Source organism: Terrapene carolina, unplaced genomic scaffold (assembly GCF_002925995.2).
Source record: "Terrapene carolina triunguis isolate 2854851 unplaced genomic scaffold, T_m_triunguis-2.0 Scaffold998, whole genome shotgun sequence".
Taxonomy (NCBI): Eukaryota; Metazoa; Chordata; order Testudines; family Emydidae; genus Terrapene; species Terrapene triunguis.
In genome coordinates, this window is record NW_020665349.1 from 2864363 (window position 1) to 2887503 (window position 23141).

The 23141-nt window shown below is 46.0% G+C and overlaps 1 protein-coding gene across 1 annotated transcript in view; it reads right to left on the bottom strand.

Moving 5' to 3' along the window:
* Window positions 1-23141, bottom strand: part of DNAI1 (dynein axonemal intermediate chain 1) — a 265393-nt gene that overhangs the window by 156293 nt on the left and 85959 nt on the right. Inside the window, exon 14 of the mRNA XM_029913866.1 lies at window positions 3644-3733. Coding sequence (XP_029769726.1) covers window positions 3644-3733 — 90 coding nt within the window. The remainder of the gene's footprint in view (window positions 1-3643; window positions 3734-23141) is intronic.

A 23141-nucleotide genomic window follows, 5' to 3' on the forward strand; every position in this document is an offset into this window, starting at 1 on the left:
AACATCACAGGAGGCAATGAATGATTGTATCATGGGGAACACCAGGGACCACTAAAAAGGGTGGGATATTAATCATTCGGTCTTAAAGCCCTAAAAGTGTCCTCCTAGAGGAAAGTCGTGGCATAGCTGCAGGACTGCAATACTTGCAGGTCCCAGGGGAACATAAATGCGGTCCCTCATGTATGTGATCCTTTCCTGGGACTCATGCAGTTGCTTATTGATAATGACTTGTTCATCAGGCAGAATTCCTGAGGCAGAGCATATCAGTATGAGTATATCCTGGTGAAAAGCTAAGCTGAGAAAGTTATGGGATTTGAGAATGAGGGTTAGTCCCTGGGTGGGGGCTCCTGGATTGATACCATATCTTCGGGACAGGGCATCAGCCTTGACGTTTTTGGTTTTGTGGCCATATGTGATGACAAAAATCAAATTGTGAGAAAAACAGGGCACACTGAAGCTGTCGTTGGTTTAAGGCCTTCACCCCATGGAGGTACTCTGTATTTTTATGATCAGTGAATACCTGGACCGGGTGGTGAGCTCCTTCCAGGCAGTGACACAATTCTGCAACTGAGTTTTTTTTTATCACCAGAAGTTCCTTAGCCAGTATTTCGTAGCTTAACTCTGTGGGGGTGAGCTTCAGTGCACAGGTGTAATACTTGTTCAGGACCAAGTCATTTGGAGAGGACAGCCCCTATCGCCATGCTGGACACATCAGCTTCTACAATGAAGGCTTGCATGATGTCTGGGTGAGCCAATTAGGGTGCAGTAGTGAAGGGAAGTTTCAGCTGATTGAATGCATGCTGGGCATTGGAAGACCAATAGAATTGGGCATATTTCCAAAGGAGAGCAGTGAGGGGGCTCCATTTGTTTTGAAAAAATTGGTATAAATCCTCAATAAAAATTGGTGCACCTCAGGAAGCGTTGCGGGTCACATACAGAGTGGGGAACCGGCCAATCATGGACAGCTTGGAGCTTGCGTGGGTCCATCTGGATCCTTTCTGGGGATAAAAGCCCTGGCTGGGATGATTTAGTTGGGAATTGGTCCTGCTTTGAGCAGGGGGTTGGACTAGATGACCTCCTGAGGTCCCTTCTAACCCTGATATTCTAGGATTCTATGATAAGACAAAGCCAAAGAACTCTGTGGAAGCCTAATTGAAAGCACACTTCTTGAGCTCGGCATAAAGGCCAGGCTGCCGTAAGCATTCCAGCACCATTTTGATGTGAGTGGTATGCTGTTCTGCATCGTCAAAGAGGACCAATATGTCATCTAGGTAAACTATTATGCACTGGTCCAATATGTCTCAGAACATATCATTTATGTTGGAAGGTGGCCGAGGCATTGGTCAGCCCGAAGGGCATTACCAGATATTCATAGTTGCCATACTGGATTTGGGAGGCTGTCAAATAGCACTGACATAGTTTGGAGGAAGACTTCCCAGTTCGACAGTGTTGGGCTGTCGCATGCCTAGTAGGGGGAGGCCCAGTCTAATGCTTGCCCGGACAGCAGGCTGATAACCAGAATCACCTCTCTATAATCAGGAGTATAGAACTGAGAATGGCATCATGAACAGGAGGTGGCACTGGTTTATAAAACCCCGGCATCGCTGGTAATTAGCATCAGACTTTTCTGGCAGATGCTAAATTCCCTGAAATGGAATTCTTCTGTCAATCTACCTATCACCTGTCAGGGTGGTGGATTACCTACATCAACAGGAGAACCCCTTATAAAGAAATTTCTTTGCTTCCCTGAGGATGTAGCTCTAGAGCTTTAAGCTTCTATGTATCTTAAGGTTATCCAGTTGATTGTGAAATAAAGGACACTGAAATCCTCAAGCAAGAAGCCATGTTTTATTTTGTCCCAACAAGAAGAGAAGGGGTATTGAGGTTTTGGGACAAACTGCCAAACCTATTTTCCTAAGTTGCACCCTCAAAAGGAAAAGTTAGTTGTGTTGCTGAGCAAGTTGAAGCCTTCCCAATCACTTCCTGGATTTCACAAATCTGACCTCTTTAGATAATCATTTCCTAATGGAGTAATTTTTCGGTAGTGGAGGGAAAAATAGAAAGAGGTCCATTCTACAGTCAGCTCTCTCATTAATGGTGAGTGTTCTGTGCAGTGAATCACACTGGATTCTGGCAACTTCAAAGCAACCTGGTGGAAGACAACCCCTCCCCTTGAGAGCCCACTGATCTGCACACAGCCTGCTTACCAATGCTGCATGCAGGACTAAGGGTTTGGTGCTCAAAGAGGTGTGGGCTGACCCTGTTCACTTCAAGTAGTTTAACACTAAAACCCAATGACAAGTTTTAAAGGCTCACATTGGAACTATTGCACTGTTGATTCATAGATTCATAGATTCATAGATTCTAGGACTGGAAGGGACCTCGAGAGGTCATCGAGTCCAGTCCCCTGCCCGCATGGCAGGACCAAATACTGTCTAGACCATCCCTGATAGACATTTATCTAACCTACTCTTAAATATCTCCAGAGATGGAGATTCCACAACCTCCCTAGGCAATTTATTCCAGTGTTTAACCACCCTCACAGTTAGGAACTTTTTCCTAATGTCCAACCTAGACTTCCCTTGCTGCAGTTTAAGCCCATTGCTTCTTGTTCTATCCTCAGAGGCTAAGGTGAACAAGTTTTCTCCCTCCTCCTTATGACACCCTTTTAGATACCTGAAAACTGCTATCATGCCCCTCTCAGTCTTCTCTTTTCCAAACTAAACAAACCCAATTCTTTCAGCCTTCCTTCATAGGTCATGTTCTCAAGACCTTTAATCATTCTTGTTGCTCTTCTCTGGACCCTTTCCAATTTCTCCACATCTTTCTTGAAATGCGGTGCCCAGAACTGGACACAATACTCCAGCTGAGGCTTAACCAGAGCAGAGTAGAGCGGAAGAATGATTTCTCGTGTCTTGCTCACAACACACCTGTTAATACATCCCAGAATCACGTTTGCTTTTTTTGCAACAGCATCACACTGTTGACTCATATTTAGCTTGTGGTCCACTATAACCCCTAGATCTCTTTCTGCCGTACTCCTTCCTAGACAGTCTCTTCCCATTCTGTATGTGTGAAACTGATTTTTTCTTCCTAAGTGGAGCACTTTGCATTTGTCTTTGTTAAACTTCATCCTGTTTAACTCAGACCATTTCTCCAATTTGTCCAGATCATTTTGAATTATGACCCTGTCCTCCAAAGCAGTTGCAATCCCTCCCAGTTTGGTATCATCCGCAAACTTAATAATCGTACTTTCTATACCAATATCTAAGTCGTTAATGAAGATATTTGTTAATGATCATTAACAACCTCTTCTTTTTATGCCTAACTCATTATTATAACAGTTGTTTGTAGTGTTCATGAAGCCGGGTTGGTCTCAGGACATGAAAGAGACAAGGTGGGGGAGGTAATATCTTTCTTTGGACCAACTTCTGTTGGCGAGAGAGAAGTTTTCAACCTACGCAGAGCTCTTCTTCAGGTCTGGGTCTTCCCAACAGAAGTTGGTCCAATAAAAGATATAATAATAAGAGAGACAAGGTGGCTGAGGTCATTAGTGCACTTGATACATTATTATTACTTTTGAACTTTACAAATAATTTGCTTCAATTCAGCAAGGGAGAAAATATCATAACATAATATTTACCTTAACTAAAGTCCATGATACAATCCGCCCATCTGAAGAGATGGAGAAGAAGTTCAAATTATTGTCCAGGTCATCCTTCTGCCATTTGACCTAAAAAAGCCCAAACACAACACTCATGGTTGGCACGGAAGCACTCAGCAGGGGATAACTACAGAGTACTCGGTAAGATGGATGTTTCAAATCATATGGAGATATACCTATCTCATAAAACTAGAAGGTCATTGAGTCCAGCCCCCTATCTTCACTAGCAGGACCAAGTACTGATTTTTGCCCAGATCCCTAAATAGTCCCCTCAAGGATTGAACTCACAACCCTGGGTTTAGCAGGCCTATGCTCAAACCACTGAGCTGTCCCTCCTAAATGAATGAGTTTCCTTTCAGTTGAAGCACTCCACATTTAGCACTACCCCCCATTGGCACCCCCTCTTGCAGTTGACATGGGGCTGAGGAGGTTAAAGGGAGCCTGATGGCGTGGACTTTGGTCCTATTCACACTCACCTGTTTTTCCTAGACAGTTTTATAAGCAGCCAACATCATACAGTATTTCACCCTTCTTATCAACCCCTCTCTCTGTCACTCTTCTGGCTAGTTCTTTCCAGCTGTGATATCAGAGGCAGATTCTAGTCATCCAGATCAGACTTGCCACAGACGTGAGACACAAGAGATTCTTCCGCACACTGAAACCCTCTGCCACTCCCCCCGCCTGTACGGGGAGATTTTGGCAAACCAGTAAAGTGCCTAAAACCACTATGGTTTATTGTTAAAAAGCAACCTAGTCAGCAAGCTGTAAGTTGGCCATTCAGCAAACTCAGCTTGACCAAGGCAGGAGGGGAGGGGGTTTTGGGGTGCCACGGAAGGGGCAGCTTGACCCCGCTTCCTTCCCAGTAAGAATTGTGTTGAAGTTGCTGATACATGCATTTTAAAAGAGTAGGATATGCCCCAGGAATGTCTACTGAGGTCTCAAGGCTGCAAGTTCTGGAAAAACCCACACCTGGTTAATCAATAATCCGAAGGAACCTCTTGCTTGAAACTGCTTACTTAACAAGGTTTCTTTAAGGGACATGTCATTCTATTACTAATGTATAAATAAGGGGACTCGTTTGGGGACTGGGCTCTCCCTCTGGATGCATCTTGTGTTCCCCACCGGCAGACGGGCTGCCACTGTGCCACTCGAGAGCCACACTCAGCTTTGGTCATTATCAAGGGTTGGGGGTGTTTTACTAATCTTGTTGCGGACGTGTGTAAGTGCTTGAGACTAAGTAAAGGTTTAGCTTTAAGTGAAAGCGCTCTTGTGTTGTCCTGTTTGTGCCAGCCATCTATCGGTCGGACGGCCGTGTCTCCACGTTACCAAGAGCTTTGGGTTGAAAAAACCCCGGGTAACACCCCCCCCCCCCCCCGCAGGGTGTTGACCCTGCGATCCAATCCATACAGACAGAGCCCTGCACCCATGTGAGGCTCTGTTGATTTCAATAGGACTCCACGTGGGCAACCTTTTACACCCCCACAGAATCCAGCTGAAGTCAATGGGAGGCAGGCGTCCGCCTGTACAGCTCAAACTGCAGGATGGGGGCCTAAGGGATCGGTAAGAAAGCATTGGTGTTTTAGAGCTGCTTGAACAATCAGGCGCTTTGCTTATAGGCTCCCCAGGATATGGCCTGTGCTGTCTACGTCTCTACAGCACCTACCAGCAGTGGGTTTTGGACACGACCACAATTAAATTGTGGAAAAATTCTAGCGCTAGATTAGCATCCTCACTATTCCAATGTCCCATGATGCACAAACACCACTGCTGATTTATCTGGAACTTTTCCTTGCGTTACTGCTCTTGCTCTACCTGTAGCTGGATGGGAGGACTTCAGCGCCTGGGCCCCTTTGCAAGCATTAAGTTCAAGTAAAGAAATACAGTTAAGAATCAAGACATCTTTCAATGTATTGCAGGAGGGATCAGATGCCAGAGTATAAATAAATTGCTGTTGATGGGCTGGCTGCAGCTCCTGTTGAAGTCAATAGGAGCATTGCAATAGATGTCAATGAAAACAGGATGGGGCCCTGTGTGTTGTCTATTGGGACATTTATACTCAAGGAATGAGATTCAGCCCTGTGCAGAGGGCCAGCCGGGGGACCCAAGGGGCGTAAGTGGTGCCTAGGCCTTGCTCTAGAGGAAATTTCACCCTTCAAAAAAGAAAGGGTAAATTCTCTCTACTACTTCAGAGCATTTATCTGCCTCCTAAGAAGATTAGCCTTTTGAATGTGACTGCTCAGTGACAGAGATTAGAACAAGGAGAAATGTTCTGAGATTTATAAGAGACATTTCAGTGAGCCCAAAAGCACCAAGATTGATCCAATTTTCTGATCCTGAAATCCAATAAGACTGAAGAGTAAAGGATGACCTGTCACAACATCTGCCCACTTATAGTTCTGGGGGCATCTATCAGCAGAGCCTGGGCACAATAACTTACAAAGATTGTTCCTATGATTTCAATGGTGTATTTGTCTCTGTCCGAGTACCACACTACATCTATTTCTCTAAACATCATGCATTAAAAATTAATCTGATTATCGCAGAGCATACTAAATACTTCATCTACGACAATCTATTTATGTGGCATCTATTTCCAAAAAGGAAGCTGTATGCTCAATATTGTAATTATGGGTACTTGGTTTTTTGGTATTGCTCCCTTGGGGAAAAAAGTGTTGATCCTATAAAAAAAAAAAGTTGTTTGTATTATGAAGCCCTATAGAGCATGAAAACTAAGCAAGAGACTCACTGAAGAGAAATTAATCCTCTAGTGAAAAACACACTGTTCTGAGGAACTAAAAATGAAAGTTGAGGAAATCCATTTCAGCATATTTTGATATGCTCCCTATATGGCCATGACATGTGATTGAAAACTGAGTAGCAGGCTTATAACTCTCTTGGACCAGAAGGGCTATCGTATGAGCAGCAACTATTACAGGTCACAGGCAGTATGTGCCGGCACTGCTCTGTTCTATCTTGCATAAATGGAATTGCACAATATGATATACCCAAAAATAAAAGTGCTAATTACGTTAGAGTCACTTCTTTTCAATGGTATGTACCGACAGCGCTGTTTTGCAAGGCATCAAAATTGCTGAGAGCATCCATTTCAGATCCATCTACCTAGGGCAGCACCTGTTGATGACAATGGTTGTCAGCGTTGGATACTCACTTGGTCAGACCCCTTCATCTGATGCTAAGGGCTGGTCTACACGGGGGGAGGGGGCGGAATCGATCTAAGATACGCAACTTCAGCTACGCTATTCACGTAGCTGAAGTTGAAGTATCTTAGTTCAACTTAGCTGGATGTCGTCACGGCGGCAAGTCGACTGCCGGGGCTCCCCCGTCGACTCCGCTTACTCCTCCTGCCGAGGTGGAGTACGGGTGTCGATTCGGGGATTGATTTATCACGTCTAGATGAGACACGATAAATCGATCCCCGATAGATCGATTACTACCCGCCGGCAGGTAGTGTAGACATGGCCTAAGGAAGATGAGCCAGATCTATCGTCAACACTGTTATAGGAAGTGTGATTGAGAGTATGTTCTACCTGGTCTCTGTCACGCTCTCCGTAATGCTTGCTTCATGTATGCGAGCTGCTAAGCTGTTCTCTGAATTAGTGAAGGGGTGGCAAGGCAAGCTGGCTGCTGACAGCTTTACAAAAAAAAAAAAAAAATCAGGCCCTAGGTATCTAAAGTTGGGCACCTAAAATGGAGATACCCCAAATTAAAGGCTGCTTTTGAAAATGGAGCCTAAACTTTAACTTGTCATATAACAAGCTCTTCTTCATTTGTCCAACCCATTGAGGTAATCACCCACCCGCTTAACTCATGTACACCTTCTTCAACCCATCTCCTCCTCAAAGGCCTGGGAAAACAGATAAGCCTTTAAAGCCAATTGACTCAGATCGAAGTAAGGGAAGCAACATCCTGAGTCAAGATCTTCTCATAGAAAATACCTGCCACCAAAGTACTACTGCTGTTCACTCCAGAGTCTCAGTGCAGGATCACACTGGGAGAAAATGGTTTCTAAGGTAGCCAAGACGAAAAACATTTAGAATTTACAGATCAAAAACAACTTGAATTGTATTTGGACGTAAAGTGCAGATACAGAGCACAGATGTGTTGTGCTCCTTACAAGAATCAGCACTAACGACTTGTCTACATGGGGCTGCTCAGAAAAGTTAACCTGAATTAACTTTTCAAGTGGTTTAGTTAAACCAAATTAAGGCCACTTTAATTCTGAAAAAGAGCACCCACATAGGGGTTAAATGAATCCACTTTAAATTCACAGCTTTAGATAATTCAGATTGACTTTTCTAAGTGTCCCTGTGTAGACAAGTTGGTCTAGACTGAAAAGTTAGGTCTACCCAGCTACACTGGCTTAATGTAGTTAAGCTACTCTAAGGGCTTGGCTTGCGAGTTACAGCGCAATAAAGGAGCCCCGGGCGCCATAGCTCACTCCCTGTCCACACTGGCAAGGCACGTAGAGCGCTCTGACTCCGTGGCTACAGCACTGTTGGTACTCCACCTCGGTGAGAGGAATAACGTTTGCTGCGCCCCCGCTGTAGCACTGTGGCACCAGCGTGAACGAGGTGTTGCCTTACTGCGCTCTGATCGGCCTCCGGAAACGTCCCATAATCCCCTTAAGTCAAGTGGCCACTCTTGTCATTGTTTTGAACTCCTGTAGGAATGCGGAAACGCCCTTTCAAAGCTCCGTTTCTGACAGCCGGCATGCAAGCCATTACTGTGGAATGCTGTGTGTGAGAGAGAGAGAGAGGCGGGGGGGGGGGCTGCTGCTGTCTGAACTTACAAGACAGCATGCTGACATGCTCTCAGCCCCCCAAAAACCCACTCTCTCCCCCCCCACATACACACAACACACTCCCTGTCACACTCCACTCCATCCACCCCCATTTGAAAAGCACGTTGCAGTCACTTGCATGCTGGGATCGCTGCCCATAATGCACCGCTCCCAATGCCACTGCAAGTGCCACAAATGTGGCCACGCCAGTGCGCCGGCAGCTGTCAGTGTGGACAGACTGCAGCGCTTTCCCTACTGCGCTCTCCAAAGGCGGGTTTACCTCACAGCGCTCTACATCTGCAAGTGTAGCCATGCCCTAGCTCCCAATTTAGACAGCGCTAGTTCAATGGAAGAATTCTTCCATTAACCTAACTACCGCCTCTCAGGGAGGTGGATTAACTACAGTGACAGGAAAACCCCTCCCATGCCATAGTGAGTATCTACAATGAAGTGCTCCAGCGGCGCAGCTGCAGTGCTGCTGTAGTGTTTTAAGTGTAGCTATGGCCCGAGCGAGTGAGCAGCCACATTACACACTAGCTGAAGTTTCACCGAGTCTCCAGACGCAGTCCTAGCCATGTGTCCACAGTACGTATTCCAATCTGGAGCTGACCAGCCGATCAATTTCCTTCCATTATTCCAAGCTGTAACCCCTTGCCCCACCCTATACAACATCGCACCGGCACTGGTGTTTGCACACTTTGAATACTGTTGGGCCAAAGTCTGCACATGGAGGGCCAAATTCTGTCCTCAGATGAGCACCAGCGCATCCCATTGAATTTTGGAAAGTAGAATTTGGCACTTAGCTCTTTTAATCTTCCTTCATAACTCAATCCCTCCAACACCTTCACTGTTTTTGGCAGGGGGAGGAGGTGTTGCTGCTCCCGGAATCCCATAAACTTTTGCCAGTTTCATTTACAGCCTTCATGATACTCGAACAGAATTGCCTGTCTGTCCCCTTTTTTACCGGGGGTTTGTGAACATGAGATAAACTTCCTTTCATTAGCCGCATCCATGCTGGGTGTGTCATGGCAATCATTTTACTAGCACACAAGGTGTCTAGGTATGTGCTGAGAACTTAATTCCTTATATAAGCATGTGATAATGATCCAGTATTTTGGCAGCATGATAATATACACAAAGGTTCACTTACGACATAGGTAACAAGGAAGAACCACATCTGAAGTGTTTGCACAATTCTTTGCTACCAAATACAAAAAAATTTGCCTCCTGAGATAAAAATCACTATAATTTGCTGTAAAAAACACATCCATTTAGTACAAATTTCATCAAGGATTTATTGCTTTTTTCCCTTATTTATGTAAATAGACACAAGTATTTTTACAGTAATTCATAATAAAAACAATGTCTGGTTTGGGGCAGAGAGAAGAAATGGAGAAATATGTATGGTGTCCTCTCCAAATCTTTCACCCTTTAAAATGATTTGGGAGTTCATTTTTGTATCTTTTAAAACTTCCCCTTGTTTTCAACCCAGGCAGCTCGTGAGAACGTAAGAGTGAAATTGCCTAAAACCTGTCCGTAAACAAAACCAAAACTGAACAGGAAGCTCAAAGAAATGCAAAGTTTAGAGTAAACAGGTAAAATAAATACACAAGAGTCAATGAGATTTTTAAAATTATTCAGCGTTACTGAGTAAGATGTTATTAGTAACAGAAGCCAGGAAACATGTTTGTTTTTTCTTTTGAATGTTCTCTTTAACCTATTTTTGTGCAATGCAGAAATAGCCTGTGGAACTCATTGCCACAAGCTGCAGTTGAGGCAAGAGCTTACCAGAATTCCAAAAGGATTGAATATTTATACAGATAATGACAATATATAAAGTTACACTTGATGGGATAAAAGGAAAATAAAGGGTATAAACCTTCATCCTCACCAAGGTTAGCATGTCCCTTCCCCTATACACAGATTATTCTCTAATCTATTACAAGGATACTAGCACCTTCCTCTGAAGAAGCTGCTACTGGCTACTTCTGGAGACAGGATACCAGACTAGGTGGACCACTTGTCTGAACGGGTATTGAAATTCCTATCATCCGGACAGTGTCCCTTTACAAGAAATGGTGAGCAAGTTTAGCATTTGTTAAATGTAAGGATGTTTGCTGCTAGCTTCATTAAAACATAATTGGCCACATTTTTCCCTGGTATGTCTGACTTCAATCCTTTGCAGGCAGCCACTGTGATACTCCCCCTCCACAGTTCTGCCAATGCCCCTCAGTCTCTGAGGAGAATACCTGTTATTACAAGCATGAACCCCTCTCGCAGAATCTTGCGATCATGACAAACTGTGTGGCATGCCTCTTGACCTGCCAAGGCCCTAAATGTCAGACAATGCGTGACAGACACACACTGAGGAAAACCAAGATTATTCATGCAGGAAATCTAAAATGCTGTGCAATTCCTTCCTATGATATCAATAACTCTTCTCTATATGAACACAACAAGGAGTCTGGTGGCACCTTAAAGACTAACAGATGTATTTGGGCATAAGCTTTCGTGGGTAAAAACCTCACTTCTTCGGATGCATAGAGTGAAAGTTACAGATGCAGGCATTATATACTGACACATGGAGAGCAGGGAGTTACTTCGCAAGTGGAGAACCAGTGTTGACAGGGCCAATTCAATCAGGGTGGATGTAGTCCACTCCCAATAATAGATGAGGAGGTGTCAATTCCAGGAGAGGAAAAGCTCATTACAGAAGCTCATTACAGAAGCAGCTTTTCCTCTCCTGGAATTGACACCTCCTCATCTATTATTGGGAGTGGACTACATCCATTACTTGCATCTGAAGAAGTGAGGTTCTTACCCACGAAAGCTTATGCTCCCAATACTTCTGTTAGTCTTAAAGGTGCCACAGGACCCTCTGTTGCTTTTTACATCCCTCTCTATGAGACATATGTTCCACGGTGGGTTTGGGATAAAGGAAAAGGCTGTGATGAGACCAGATGTCTCATTTTGACTCAGAAGCTACGGAAGGACTTTAAATTGCTGTGATAGTTCATTGAAGATTTCAAATCCCACAACATTAGGTCACAATATCTCATTAAGTCACAGGGAGATGGCTGGGGTCACATCATTACTCAGAGTATCATCCCCACTACTACATGTGGTTTTGGCAGTAGAAACCCTGTCAGGTCATGGTACAGGCAGTACGAACAAAAGCAGATGAAATATAACGGCCAGTGTTGCCATAACCAGGTATTGGCCATGAAACCTCTGCAAATAAAACTGACTTGAATTTGTTCTCAGGTCCCTAACGGAAATCTAATATTTTTAAGCTACCTCATTCTTTGTCCCCACCTTTGGGCCTCAGAAAATAAATAGTTTCCTAGCTTCAGAAATGGATGTTTTATCCAATTTAAAATTTGGTTTCACCTAGCATGAATTGCCTCATATCATGTTTAACCACATTGTGACTGCTTTGTTCACTCACTAGACTAGACTTCAATAGTCTTCTTTGTACAGTAAATATGTCTTATGACTCTGAATGGAGACTGATGGAGCAATGCATATATAAATAATTAATCTGATTTACATAAAAACTCCAAAAACATATGCAATAGAAAAATATTCCTACAGTGAAAATCTAGATACCCTTTTAAATGCAAATGTTTTCATCTATGACATTAATCCGCAGATGAGAGAACAGATTGGCAGAGCAGAATTCTCGGATGCGCTGCCGTCGTTTATCGAAGCACACACTGATGGTTTACTGTAAAATTATGAGACATGACAGAATGGATCTGCTCAGTGCGTTTATAAAGTAAACATTCCCCCACCTCAGTAACCATTCAATAGAGGCTGTCTGCTGTGAATGCCTCTTCCACTACGTGAACCAGTAATATTTAAATGTCTGTTTATACTGTCTGCTTTAGGGAGAAAAAGCTTAAGACTCCAGAATTTACTTACCTTTCCTCTCTGCTTCTTGATGAATGTACAAACATCCAAAGGTCCCATTACTTCTCAGTCTACTTGTGCTTTCTTCATCTGTCTGGCAGGTTTAATGCATCCCTTTGAGGTCCAAAGGTCCAATGCTATCTAAAGTATGTTTAGGAACTCACTCAAATATCTTGTCCTTAACAGATGTCCTTTGCATCCATGGCTTTCCTTTTAATAAACATCCAGATAAAGAGGGCCAGGGTAGCTCATGGTTTTGGTAAGGGGACACGAGAGCACCTGGCCTTTGGAGAGAGTGGTGAATTGGTGCAGTGGGCATGTAGGGTTGCCCACAGTAATCGCCACTGGGACCCCGCACACACATACACGCACCCCAACCCCTGGGTCCAGCCCGGAGCCCCCGCCTACATCTCAAACCCCTCATCCCCGGCCCCACCCCAGAGCCTGCACCCCCGGCCCAGAGTCCATAGCCCCTCCCCTAGCCCGGTGAAAGTGAGTGAGGATGGGGTACAGTGAGCAATGGAGGGAGGGGGGAATGGAACGAGCGGGGGATGGGGCCTCTGAGAAGGGGCGGAGCATGGGCATGGGTGTTCAGTGTGGTGTGATTAGAAAGTTGGCAACCCTAGAACCAGGAGGGAGAGATTTTCAGCATGCTGCTTCGATAGCCTGAGGTACCACCTATGGAGGAGCAGACAAGGAGCAGGAGCTGAGAATGAAGAGGGACCACTGTCTCCCAGCGAGTGGGAGATCTGTCACCAGCTCTCTGACTGAGGCTGTCAGTTGTTTGGTTGCTGGGCGTGGAGCTCTTCGATGGCTTTATTCTCGTGTAGAGGCAGCCAGTGTTTTCTCCTTTCTCAAGCGCAACGGGTGTCAGATGGCAGCCCCTCGCATGGACACTGAGTTACAAATGCCTCCGCTGGTTTCAGTAGCCTCAGGCAGCAAAAAGGCTCTGCTACAAGCCTTTCTGCTGTTTGCTTCTCTGTAGCTCTTGCAAGCTCTCTTTGCCAGCCAGCAAGAGAGGTAGCACAGAACTCTGCTATGCCATCTCAGCCACGGCCAAGGCGGGGTGCTTTGAAGAGGACACCAGTACCGAGATTGTTCCAGTGGGTTATTTTGAGGACCCAGTGTGGAGTAAATGCCATTGTCACCATTAGCCTGAGGAGAACGTTCCTTCAAAGAACATTTCTCTCTCAGCGGTAGCACCTGTGGATTCTTCACTGGCTGCATCGTTCTGGGAGTCACAGGGACGGATCCTCCTCTCTTGCACCCCAGGAGTAACTCCACTAAAACCAAGTGTAATGGTCCTCACTCAGAGTCTGGTTGGGGAGCATGGCCTAGTGGCCATGGCAGCAACCCCTGGCTGCCTGTGGGGAGGGGAGCCCAGGCCCTCCACTCCACCAGGCTCCAACCCAGGGCCCTTTGGGTTACCAGTGGTCTGGCCACCAAGGCTGCTTAAGGCTGTCCTTCCTGGGCCTCTTCCGCTCATCCTGCCCAAGCTTAGTCCACTTGGTGGGGAAATCCAAATCAAAAGAAATAAGAGGGAGTTACCAGTGGCCAAGGTCCACAGGATACTTCCCTCTCTGGTTGTCTCTGGGGTGGGTCCTCCCTTTCCTCAGGGAGGGCCCCTTTGGGGTAGCTGTGTCAGAGTCTTTAGGCTTCCCACTGCGCTGCTGGAGCTGTGGGTTGCTAGTCTGCTCACCTCCAACTCTACCACCCAAATGAGCAATTCCCTGCCTTTTAATTCCTCCAACAGATGCAGCATTTGCTGCAGGTGTGGCAGGGCAGGGTTGGCTGAGCCCAAAATAATCACAGAATCACAGAATATCAGGGTTGGAAGGGACCTCAGGAGGTCATCTAGTCCAACCCCCTGCTCAAAGCAGGACCAATCCCCAACTAAATCATCCCAGCCAGGGCTTTGTCAAGCCTGACCTTAAAAACCTCTAAGGAAGGAGATTCCACCACCTCCCTAGGGAACCCATTCCAGTGCCCATAACCCCTTGTTGCCCTGTGTGATGTTTGTACACCCCATCATACCAAGTAATGATGGTATAAGACCCACAGAAGCTAGAGCAGAATCAGCCCCACAGCATGGGTATATTCACATGCAGCACATACATTTTTGATGGAAAAGGACAGGAATTATGGGCAGCGGATGGGCCCCCACTTCGGGGAGCCTAGACCCGCGGCCCCACCCCTTCTGCACGAGGCCCCACCCCCTGCGGCAGGAGCCCTGAGCCCCCCTGTACTGCCGCTCCCCCACGGCCGAGAAGCCCTAGGCCGGACGGAACCCCGAGCTGCCCCCCCCCGTTGCCAGAGGAGCCCTGGGCCGGCCCCAGATGGCCGACCGACCCGAGCCCTGGCCGAGAAGCCTTAACGGTGTCAGCCAGATGGCTGACCCCAACGTAGGGCCTGCCCAAGCAGCCGCAGCCGCGCCGGTCAGCCGGCCAACCGCAGACCCGGACCAGCCCGAGCAGCCCCAGCCAGTTGATCCCAGCTCCAGCTGCCGGCCAACCCCAGCCACGCTGGCCAGCCTGCTGACCCCAGCCCTGGGCCAGAGAATGGGAAACCCACGCCCCTGCCTCCCTGCACCAGCAGAAGAGCACTGATCTTTTTATAGATGCCAGGCAGGTTCTGGGGCAGCTGAGGAGGTAATATCTGCTACTCAGATTCCTGGGTTCATCAGTCATCTCTCTGGAGTTCAGGGAGATCCTGATGAACCAGGAAGCTGCACCGCAGATACTTCCGCCTCAGCTGCCCTGGAATCTGCATAGCACGTAATAATAAGCAAAAACCAGCAACCCGGCATCCCCCGGCAGCGGTTCCAGCCTATTACACCTGCCACCCATGGCAGTAACGAAACAGTGTTCCCTCTCTGACAGAGAACGTAGCTTTCAGGCCAGTGATACTAGACTAAGGGCTGGTCTACGCTGAGGAGGGGGATCGATCCAAGATACGCCACTTCAGCTACGCGAATAACGTAGCTGAAGTCGAAGTATCTTGGATCAAATTACCTGGGGTCCACACGGCGCGGGATCGACGGCCGCGGCTCCCCCGTCGACTGCGCTACCGCCGCTCACTCTGGTGGAGTTCCGGAGTCGACGGTGAGCGCATTCGGGGATCAATATATCACATCTTAACGAGACGTGATATATCGATCCCGGATAAATCGATTGCTATCCGCCGATACAGCGGGTAGTGAAGACGTACCCTAACACACAGGGAAGTGGCACTGAATTGAATAGAGAGAATCAGGGTGACATTCACCCTTCTGCAAACAGCAAGCCCTTAAGCTTGTGAAACTGAGATTTATCTAAGGGAAGCAGTGGCTCCGCTATAAACAGAGCGAGATAAGGCAGACCCCACTTTCAGTTTATTTTCTTCCTGCTGGGATTTGGATGTTCTGGTTTGTGAGTTCACAGTGTATTACTAAGAGCCTATTTGCTTATCCCCTCCTAGCACACAGCACTTCCTATTGTACTGCCTTGGCTTATTAGTAGCCACGGAGCAGGAACAGCAAGGAAACTGGAAACTAGGTTCTCACTTATTTGTCCTTATCAGTGGTTGGGGCACTTATGGCATCCTAGATATGAGATGCAGCTAACATCCCCTACAACAGAGGCCAGCACTGCTCTTATGTATTTAACCAATTGCAATTCCTGGCTTACTCGCCCAATTCTGACTCTGCTCAATGAACAGCAGTTCCAATTTACAGGCCAAATATTAAGTTTCACCCTCTGTGTGTAGGGACTGCAAACGGCGCACGGCGGGAAGCTTGCATCCAAATCCCGGGGATGGCTGGTGCTAGGGAAATCAGAGGCGGGGTCTGTCACATGTTTGACACAAAGCCCCCACCGTAGCAGAGCCCTACCGATTGCATCACCAGCCGGGGGAATCGGGTGGTTGGCCTGCCAGGTGCCGAGTCGTGCCCCCTGCCCAGCACTGAGTGGAGGCTGTTCAGCACCTCGCAGGATTCTGGCCTGGCAAAGGTTGTCTTGAGGTTAGAGAGAGGTTGGGGGGTTCAGCTCCACTAGCATCCACAGACTGGGTGGAGGCTTACACCAGTTGAGGATCTGGCCCAGCCAGTTCTGTTTTGGTATTGTATCTAGAAAGCACTGCACGCAGGTCGCACTCCCATCTTATTGGTAATACACACACCTGTGCGCTCTGGGTAAAGTTCAAACTTAACCCCTGCCAGAGGGTTCTTTTATTGTTAATTTTATATAACAAAGTTTCTGCCACAGCTTGCACTTAGCTGTGTTCCCTGCAGGATCCCTCCGTCCCTGCCTCGACTTCCCTCTCTCAGAGAAACACGCAAACCTTTTTGCATCCTAGGTTGGTGCTTTCAAGACCCACCTGGTCTGACTGCCAGCATGACTCAGGAGAATCTCTATGCAAGCTCCTAGAATCTGACCCCCTATATCCACTTCCAGAGTTTTAGATAGGAGCAGTCCTAAATTCAGGATTCCAAACATCCTTCCTTATAATCAAATGAATGAGTCGCCTCTTCCCCTGTTACCTTAAACTTTCAGGCTGAGATTTTCCAGCCTCTCAATCCCTGAAGGGGCTTTGAAAATCAGAGCCTCAAGAAATAATGTTACTACCACTACTAAGGGAAGGGGGAAAGCTTACACCTAGAACATGGACATTAATAAAGAAACCCAAGCCTGAAAAAGCCACAATCTGATAATTATCTGTACTTTACATCTTAAATCAGAATGGAGAGAGAGACAAAGCAGCACAAAAGAAAAATCTATTGATCTAGCAGCAGCCAGACCAGAAGGACAGAAAGCCCAGCATTCGTATGCAAGTACAGAGGGAAAAAACCCATCAGAGCAGAACTCCCTTTTTAGATAAACGTTACATGATGTTCCAGGAAGGCTTATGGTGCTTTACAAGAGAATTCAGACCGGACAGAAGGTGTATCCAAGTTGTGGTTTAAAAAAAAGCTACTGTACCAAGTATAAAATCTAAATCTTCAGGAGCTACGGCCTCACACTGCCTTGATAAAATACAACAGCCGAGCTAAAGATCAGAGATCCTGTTCATTAACAGCAAAGACACTTAGGAGAAAACTTCTGGCACTTTACCTCATTTAACCTTAAAGTGAAATGGGTCCAAAAGTTCCTTAAGAGAAGAAAATTTTGAAATCAAAATGCTGCAAAGATTTTCTCGAAAGGTTCTATCTATTCATGTCCAACATTTTGTGTCATCTCTGGTTGGCTAGGACACGTCATCCCAACGTGGTGAATGATTACCTCATAGACTCATAGACCTCATACTCCTTCGGCACCTCGCGGCTGGGCTATAACAATGTGATACCTGGGCATGAAGCCTTCTGTGCTTAGGGAACTCCACCTGGTACAGGATGTTGCAGCGCATCTCCTCAGCAACCCAGTGAACACATCACACCTGTCCTTTGCTCTCTACGCTGGCTTCCCATAGAACATTGAATCAAGTTCAAAGTCTCAGTCCTTATCTTCAAAGTGCTCCATGTCCTAGGCTCAGAATATTTAAAAGATAGACTAAAGCGCTGGGATGGTCAACAACTTCACTCCTCTGGCCCAGCAGAATGCTCTACAACAAGGTAACGCTCATCTGTGTGGGAGACAGAACTTTCTCAGAGGTTGGTCTGAGACTGTGGCATCACCTCTCTGAGGACCATCCCAATCCTCCCCACCTTATGCGCCAAGACCTGCCTTTTCTAACATAGACATACAGGTGTGTGTGTGTGTGTGTATACCTTCAAAACCAAAACGCTTCCCTGTACACACTTCTCTCTCAGGTATGTTGCCTTAATGCACTACTGGAAGGCACTCAGATTCTGTGGGGCAGTATAAGAACCTGTATAGAATAGAATAGAATAGCTGATTAGTACTGGAGGTAGCACTTACTGTTATGAGTAGTGCTGCTGTGAATGGCTTTAGTGACACAGCCAGTCAACAGGAGAGCCAGGACTCAAACACTGATTTCCTGACACCCAGTCTAGTGCCTTAGCTCCAAGACCATCCTCCTTTAGCACATGAATGCTCTCCTCACTCTTCAGCAGTTCTGTGCACATGCCAGACTGAGTTAAGCAAAATCTCTGTGACGGGATACAGGGGCACTACCTGGTCCCCAGTACACAAGGGGTTAACTCCAGCTTCTCTTTCCCCCTCCTTTGACCGGGTGTTCAAGGCTAGGGCTGTAAGAAAAGCTACTGGAGAGAGACAAAGGGGAAAGCAGGGCTCCCAGTGGAGGCTCTGAGATGCGTCCTAGTCTGATGTTCTTTTTGCTTATCTCACTCTGATTTGTTTATGTAGACTCTCTCCTGCTCCACAGTCCTTACCGCCTGCTGCTGGCTCTGCTCTGGCATCCCACCTGTTTACACCCACCTCTCTGCCAGCTTTACAGCCCACCCAAGAAGTCCTGTCTGCTTGAACCCCACCTCACCGTTTTCCGGCTTTACTGATTTCAGATCTCTCATACTCCCCCCTCCTCTCCAAATTACTGTCTGCACAGGTCTCGCCCTCTGTGGTAAAGACCCCCTAGTAACATTAAGCTAAGTAACACACCTTCTTGTCAGTTGTTGGGAATGGGCCACATCCACCCTGATTGAATTGGCCTCGTTAGCACTGAACCCCCACTTGGTAAGGCAACTCCCATCTTTTCGTGTGCTGTATATTTATACCTGCCTACTGTATTTTTCACTTCATGCATCCGATGAAGTAGGTTCTAGCCCACGAAAGCTTATGCCCAAATGCATTTGTTAGTCTCTAAGGTGCCACAAGGACTCCTCATTGTTTTTACTAAGCTTTGGGGGTGGCAGTTAAATATATACAAAGGTTACTGTGGCTTGATGTGTCTGCAGAGTAACCAGGGAGACCTTACAAACAGCTCTATTAACTGCAAGTGTGCATGGCGAGAGCTGAGACCGTTCCCAGAATGCTAATCTTTATCTACTCACCTTGCTGCCAACCTTCTAACCTTTCCTTCTTTCCTTCTGTTTTCCCACCAAACTCCTCATGAGCCTGAAGCTGAAGGAGCAAACTGCTCTGCTGCTCATAAACAGAAACCAGCCACAGAGGCCATTTGTCTGACTGGGTTTTAATGTGACAGATTTAGAAGGAAACTGCCAGTCATCAGAAGGGTAACGGTTACTTGGTGCGACAGTGGGTTATTGATGAAGCACCTATCCTACTCTTAAGCACAGTTAATACAAACGGCACTAAGGAAGGCTGTTGTTGTGCAGCTGTGCTCAACAGGGGGGAGAGGAAAGGGGGACAATGGTACATGCTGATTGTGATCCTGTTTTGTAACTGAACCAATTTATTGACATCAGTGAAATAAGAGTGAACATCTTTATAAATGGGACTGGGAATGGCTTGGTGAGACACAAGATTCATTATAGAATCATGCAAGAACCTAGACAGAGCATAGAAATTAGAGATGCAAAAGCCCTTTTAGATCTCGTTGTCTTTGTCATTGTCACTGTATGAACTTTGGCCCAGAACGTCAAAGGTATTTAGGCACCTACTTCCTATTGATTTCAGAGAGAGTTGATGCCTAAATATCATTGAGGATCTGAACTTTTCCCTATAATAGTCTCAAGTGTGTTTTATTTCAGAGTCCTAAAAGATGGGGCTTCCACAATTCCTATGGAGACACTACTGCACAAACTGCTACACCTCAGAGTTAGGCCATTTTCCCTGTTAAAGTACATATCTTTCCCCTGAAGAGTGGCTGGGCTCCTGTGTTCAGGCTGCCTCATTGAGCCCTGTCATAACTATAAAGGGAAGGGTAACAGCCCTCCTGTGTACAATACTATAAAATCCCTCCTGGCCAGAGACACCAAAATCCTTTTACCTGTAAAGGGTTAAGAAGCTCAGGTAACCTGGCTGACACCTCACCCAAAGGACCAATAAGGGGACAAGATACTTTCAAATCTTGGTGGGGGGAAGGCTTTTGTTTGTGCTCTTTGTTTTGGTGGTGTTCGCTCTTGGGACTAAGAGGGACGGAACATCAATCCATGCTCTCCAAATCTTTCTGAACAAGTCTCTCATATTTCAAACTTGTAAGTAACAGCCAGGCAAGGCGTGTTAGGTTTATCTTTGTTTTCTCAACTTGTAAATGTTCCTTTTGCTAGAGGGTTTACCTCTGTTTGCTGTAACTTTGAACCTAAGGCTAGAGGGGGGTCCTCTGGGCTCTTTGAATCTGATTACCCTGTAAAGTTATTTTCCATCCTGATTTCACAGAGATGATTTTTACCTTTCTTTCTTTAATTAAAAGCCTTCTTTTTAAGAACCTGAGTGATTTTTCTTGTTTTAAGTTCCAAGGGGGTTGGATCTGGACTCACCAGGAAATCGGTGGAGAAGTCTGTCAAGGCTACCCAGGGAAGGGTTATAGTACTTGGGAGGGAAATATTCTGGGGGGGGAGGTAGACAAAGTTTCCCAAATGACTCATAAATAATTTGGGTGGTGGCAGCAAAACCAAATCTAAGCTGGTAGTTAAGCTTAGAGGTTCTCATGCAGGTCCCCACATCTGTACCCTAGAGTTCAGAGTGGGGAAGGAACCTGAACAAGCCCTCATCAGATTTAATATGTGAAGTAGAAAGGTGGTTTTTCTAACTGGCAGCTCTGGAAACTCAAATTGGGTCCAAAAATTCATCTGTGTTCTGTCGACCTCTAAACACAGTTGATTGAAGCGTCCACCTTTCTTTGGTGTGGGGTCAACATTCTGCAACTGGAACTTGGTTAACAATTGTGTTGATGAGCAAAGTAGGGTCAGAGTCCAACTCCCACAACAGCATGGGCTCTGCATTGTTACCAGGAGTAGTACTAAAACCTTGGTTCTGATGCTAACGTATGATTAGAGCCATACACAGGTGGCAGCTCTGCTGAGTACGAAGCTGTACTGCACAGTAGAAATACACTTTGCAATTGCAAACAGCTTCTATGATCAACCCCTTTTCACACGTTCAAGACTCCAAACCTTTTGAGCTGAACATGTCCATGAGTGATGTGTGCCTAAAGGTGAATTATTCTGGAAGGTTTGAGCAAAGTCCCTTCAAATGCTTTGCAGGGACGGGAGAGTGACAAAAACACACTTTTTACCCACTATAAAAAATTCTAGCCGTCATCTTTTTAAAAAGCCAGGGCCAAAGCAAAAACAGCTGAAGTCTGAAACTTGCCGAGGAGAGAGAGTCCTTGCCAAGGAGAACATCCTCTTGGTGGGGCGACCGTACTGCCTGGGGAGGCTGCTCAGAGGGCATCTGCAGAGATGGTTAGCTCAGCCTACAGAACCTGCACCACTTTTGCATCACAGATTTTGCATTTAGGGAGCAGACTGTGGCATTTAACCACTGGCTTGAGTAAAGGGGGGTGCATAGTCCTTAGAGAGCTTAGGCAAAGACAAGCCCCCTGGAACTAGCCCTGAACTGGATACACACAAGGGTGTTGACCTTCGGAATCATTATTTCCATTTAAATGGGTTTTTTCCCCCTAATCCTGCTCCAAGGTGCATTTTCTCTTTAGGCATCTGCCCTCCAGTCACGACTCCTGCATACTCTCTCAAGCCAAACAATAACACCAATAAAGGTGGGTAATTAGTGGCCTTGTCCCTCCCCCACCCAACCCATTCACCTCACATAAGATGTGAGCCTCAAGGTCTAATTAACATTAAATACCATTATCAAACATAGGCAATTTTCTTCTCTCCCCTTTTAACAAAGAGACTAGCAAATTAAACGCAAAGAACTATATTAACCTCCTGTGAATGGGCGATTTTTGCCTTGTGTCTTAGGATAGCAGAAGTTACTGCAACATTGCAAAGTTAGAATCTCAATGAGTCAGGAGTCAGGACATATAAGAGCTAAGGTTCCAACAGCTGTGTTAATTTGGCTGCACTGCATAGATATTCTATATGTCTATAGGTATATGTGTTTTCTATCCCTGTTTATGGTGATAAATCAGTGGCCTAATATGTTATTGGCCTTTGTGACTGAACGTGTAACCTGAACATTACATTGACATAAACCAGAACTTTCTCATTTATATTGGAGTAGCTAGAGCTCAATACATGGAAGAGTCTCTCAATATAAAGGAAGCCATTACTGTACATGCTAGAAATGTAGGGACCTGATGTTAAGCAAGCAAGTCTATATTTCGTCATCTTAAGCAACGGAGTCAGAAAATTTTACCATAGCTTTTTGCATGTAATAATGTGATACGTTAACACTGGCTTTGTTTTATGAAAATGCTTGTGATTCCTACAATAATACTAATTTCCTAAAGACTAAGTGATAAAAATGAGATGAGAGAACTGTCAGACTTTCTGTTCTACTCTGAAGAACATTCACTTTCCACTTTCTCCCTCTATTGCTAAAATACGTGCATTGTTTCAAAAAGAAAGAGCCAGTCAGCTCAGAGCAGAGGCTCAGAACAGCGCATCTTAATTTTTTGGCAAAATTTCCCATTACCTTTCTAATGCTTATTTAAAAGTCATGGGCCAAATTCTGCAGTCCCTGCCAAGAGTACTGCCTCAGTAAGGACTGCTGGATTTGGGCCAAAGGGAGAAAGGGTACCCAACCTAGCTAAAGGCTTTTTAGGGGAACACGGGTGTCCCTAAATTACACTGGTGAAATGATAGTACCTCTTAGTGCTGAACGAGGATTAAGCAACAAGTGCTTCGCTCAGATCAAAGGGCACTTCGTGGCTCCCTTTCTCTCCAATGAGGAGACAACACTGCTGCTGATACATGTCTGCAGTTCAGTCTCCCCTCACCTGTGC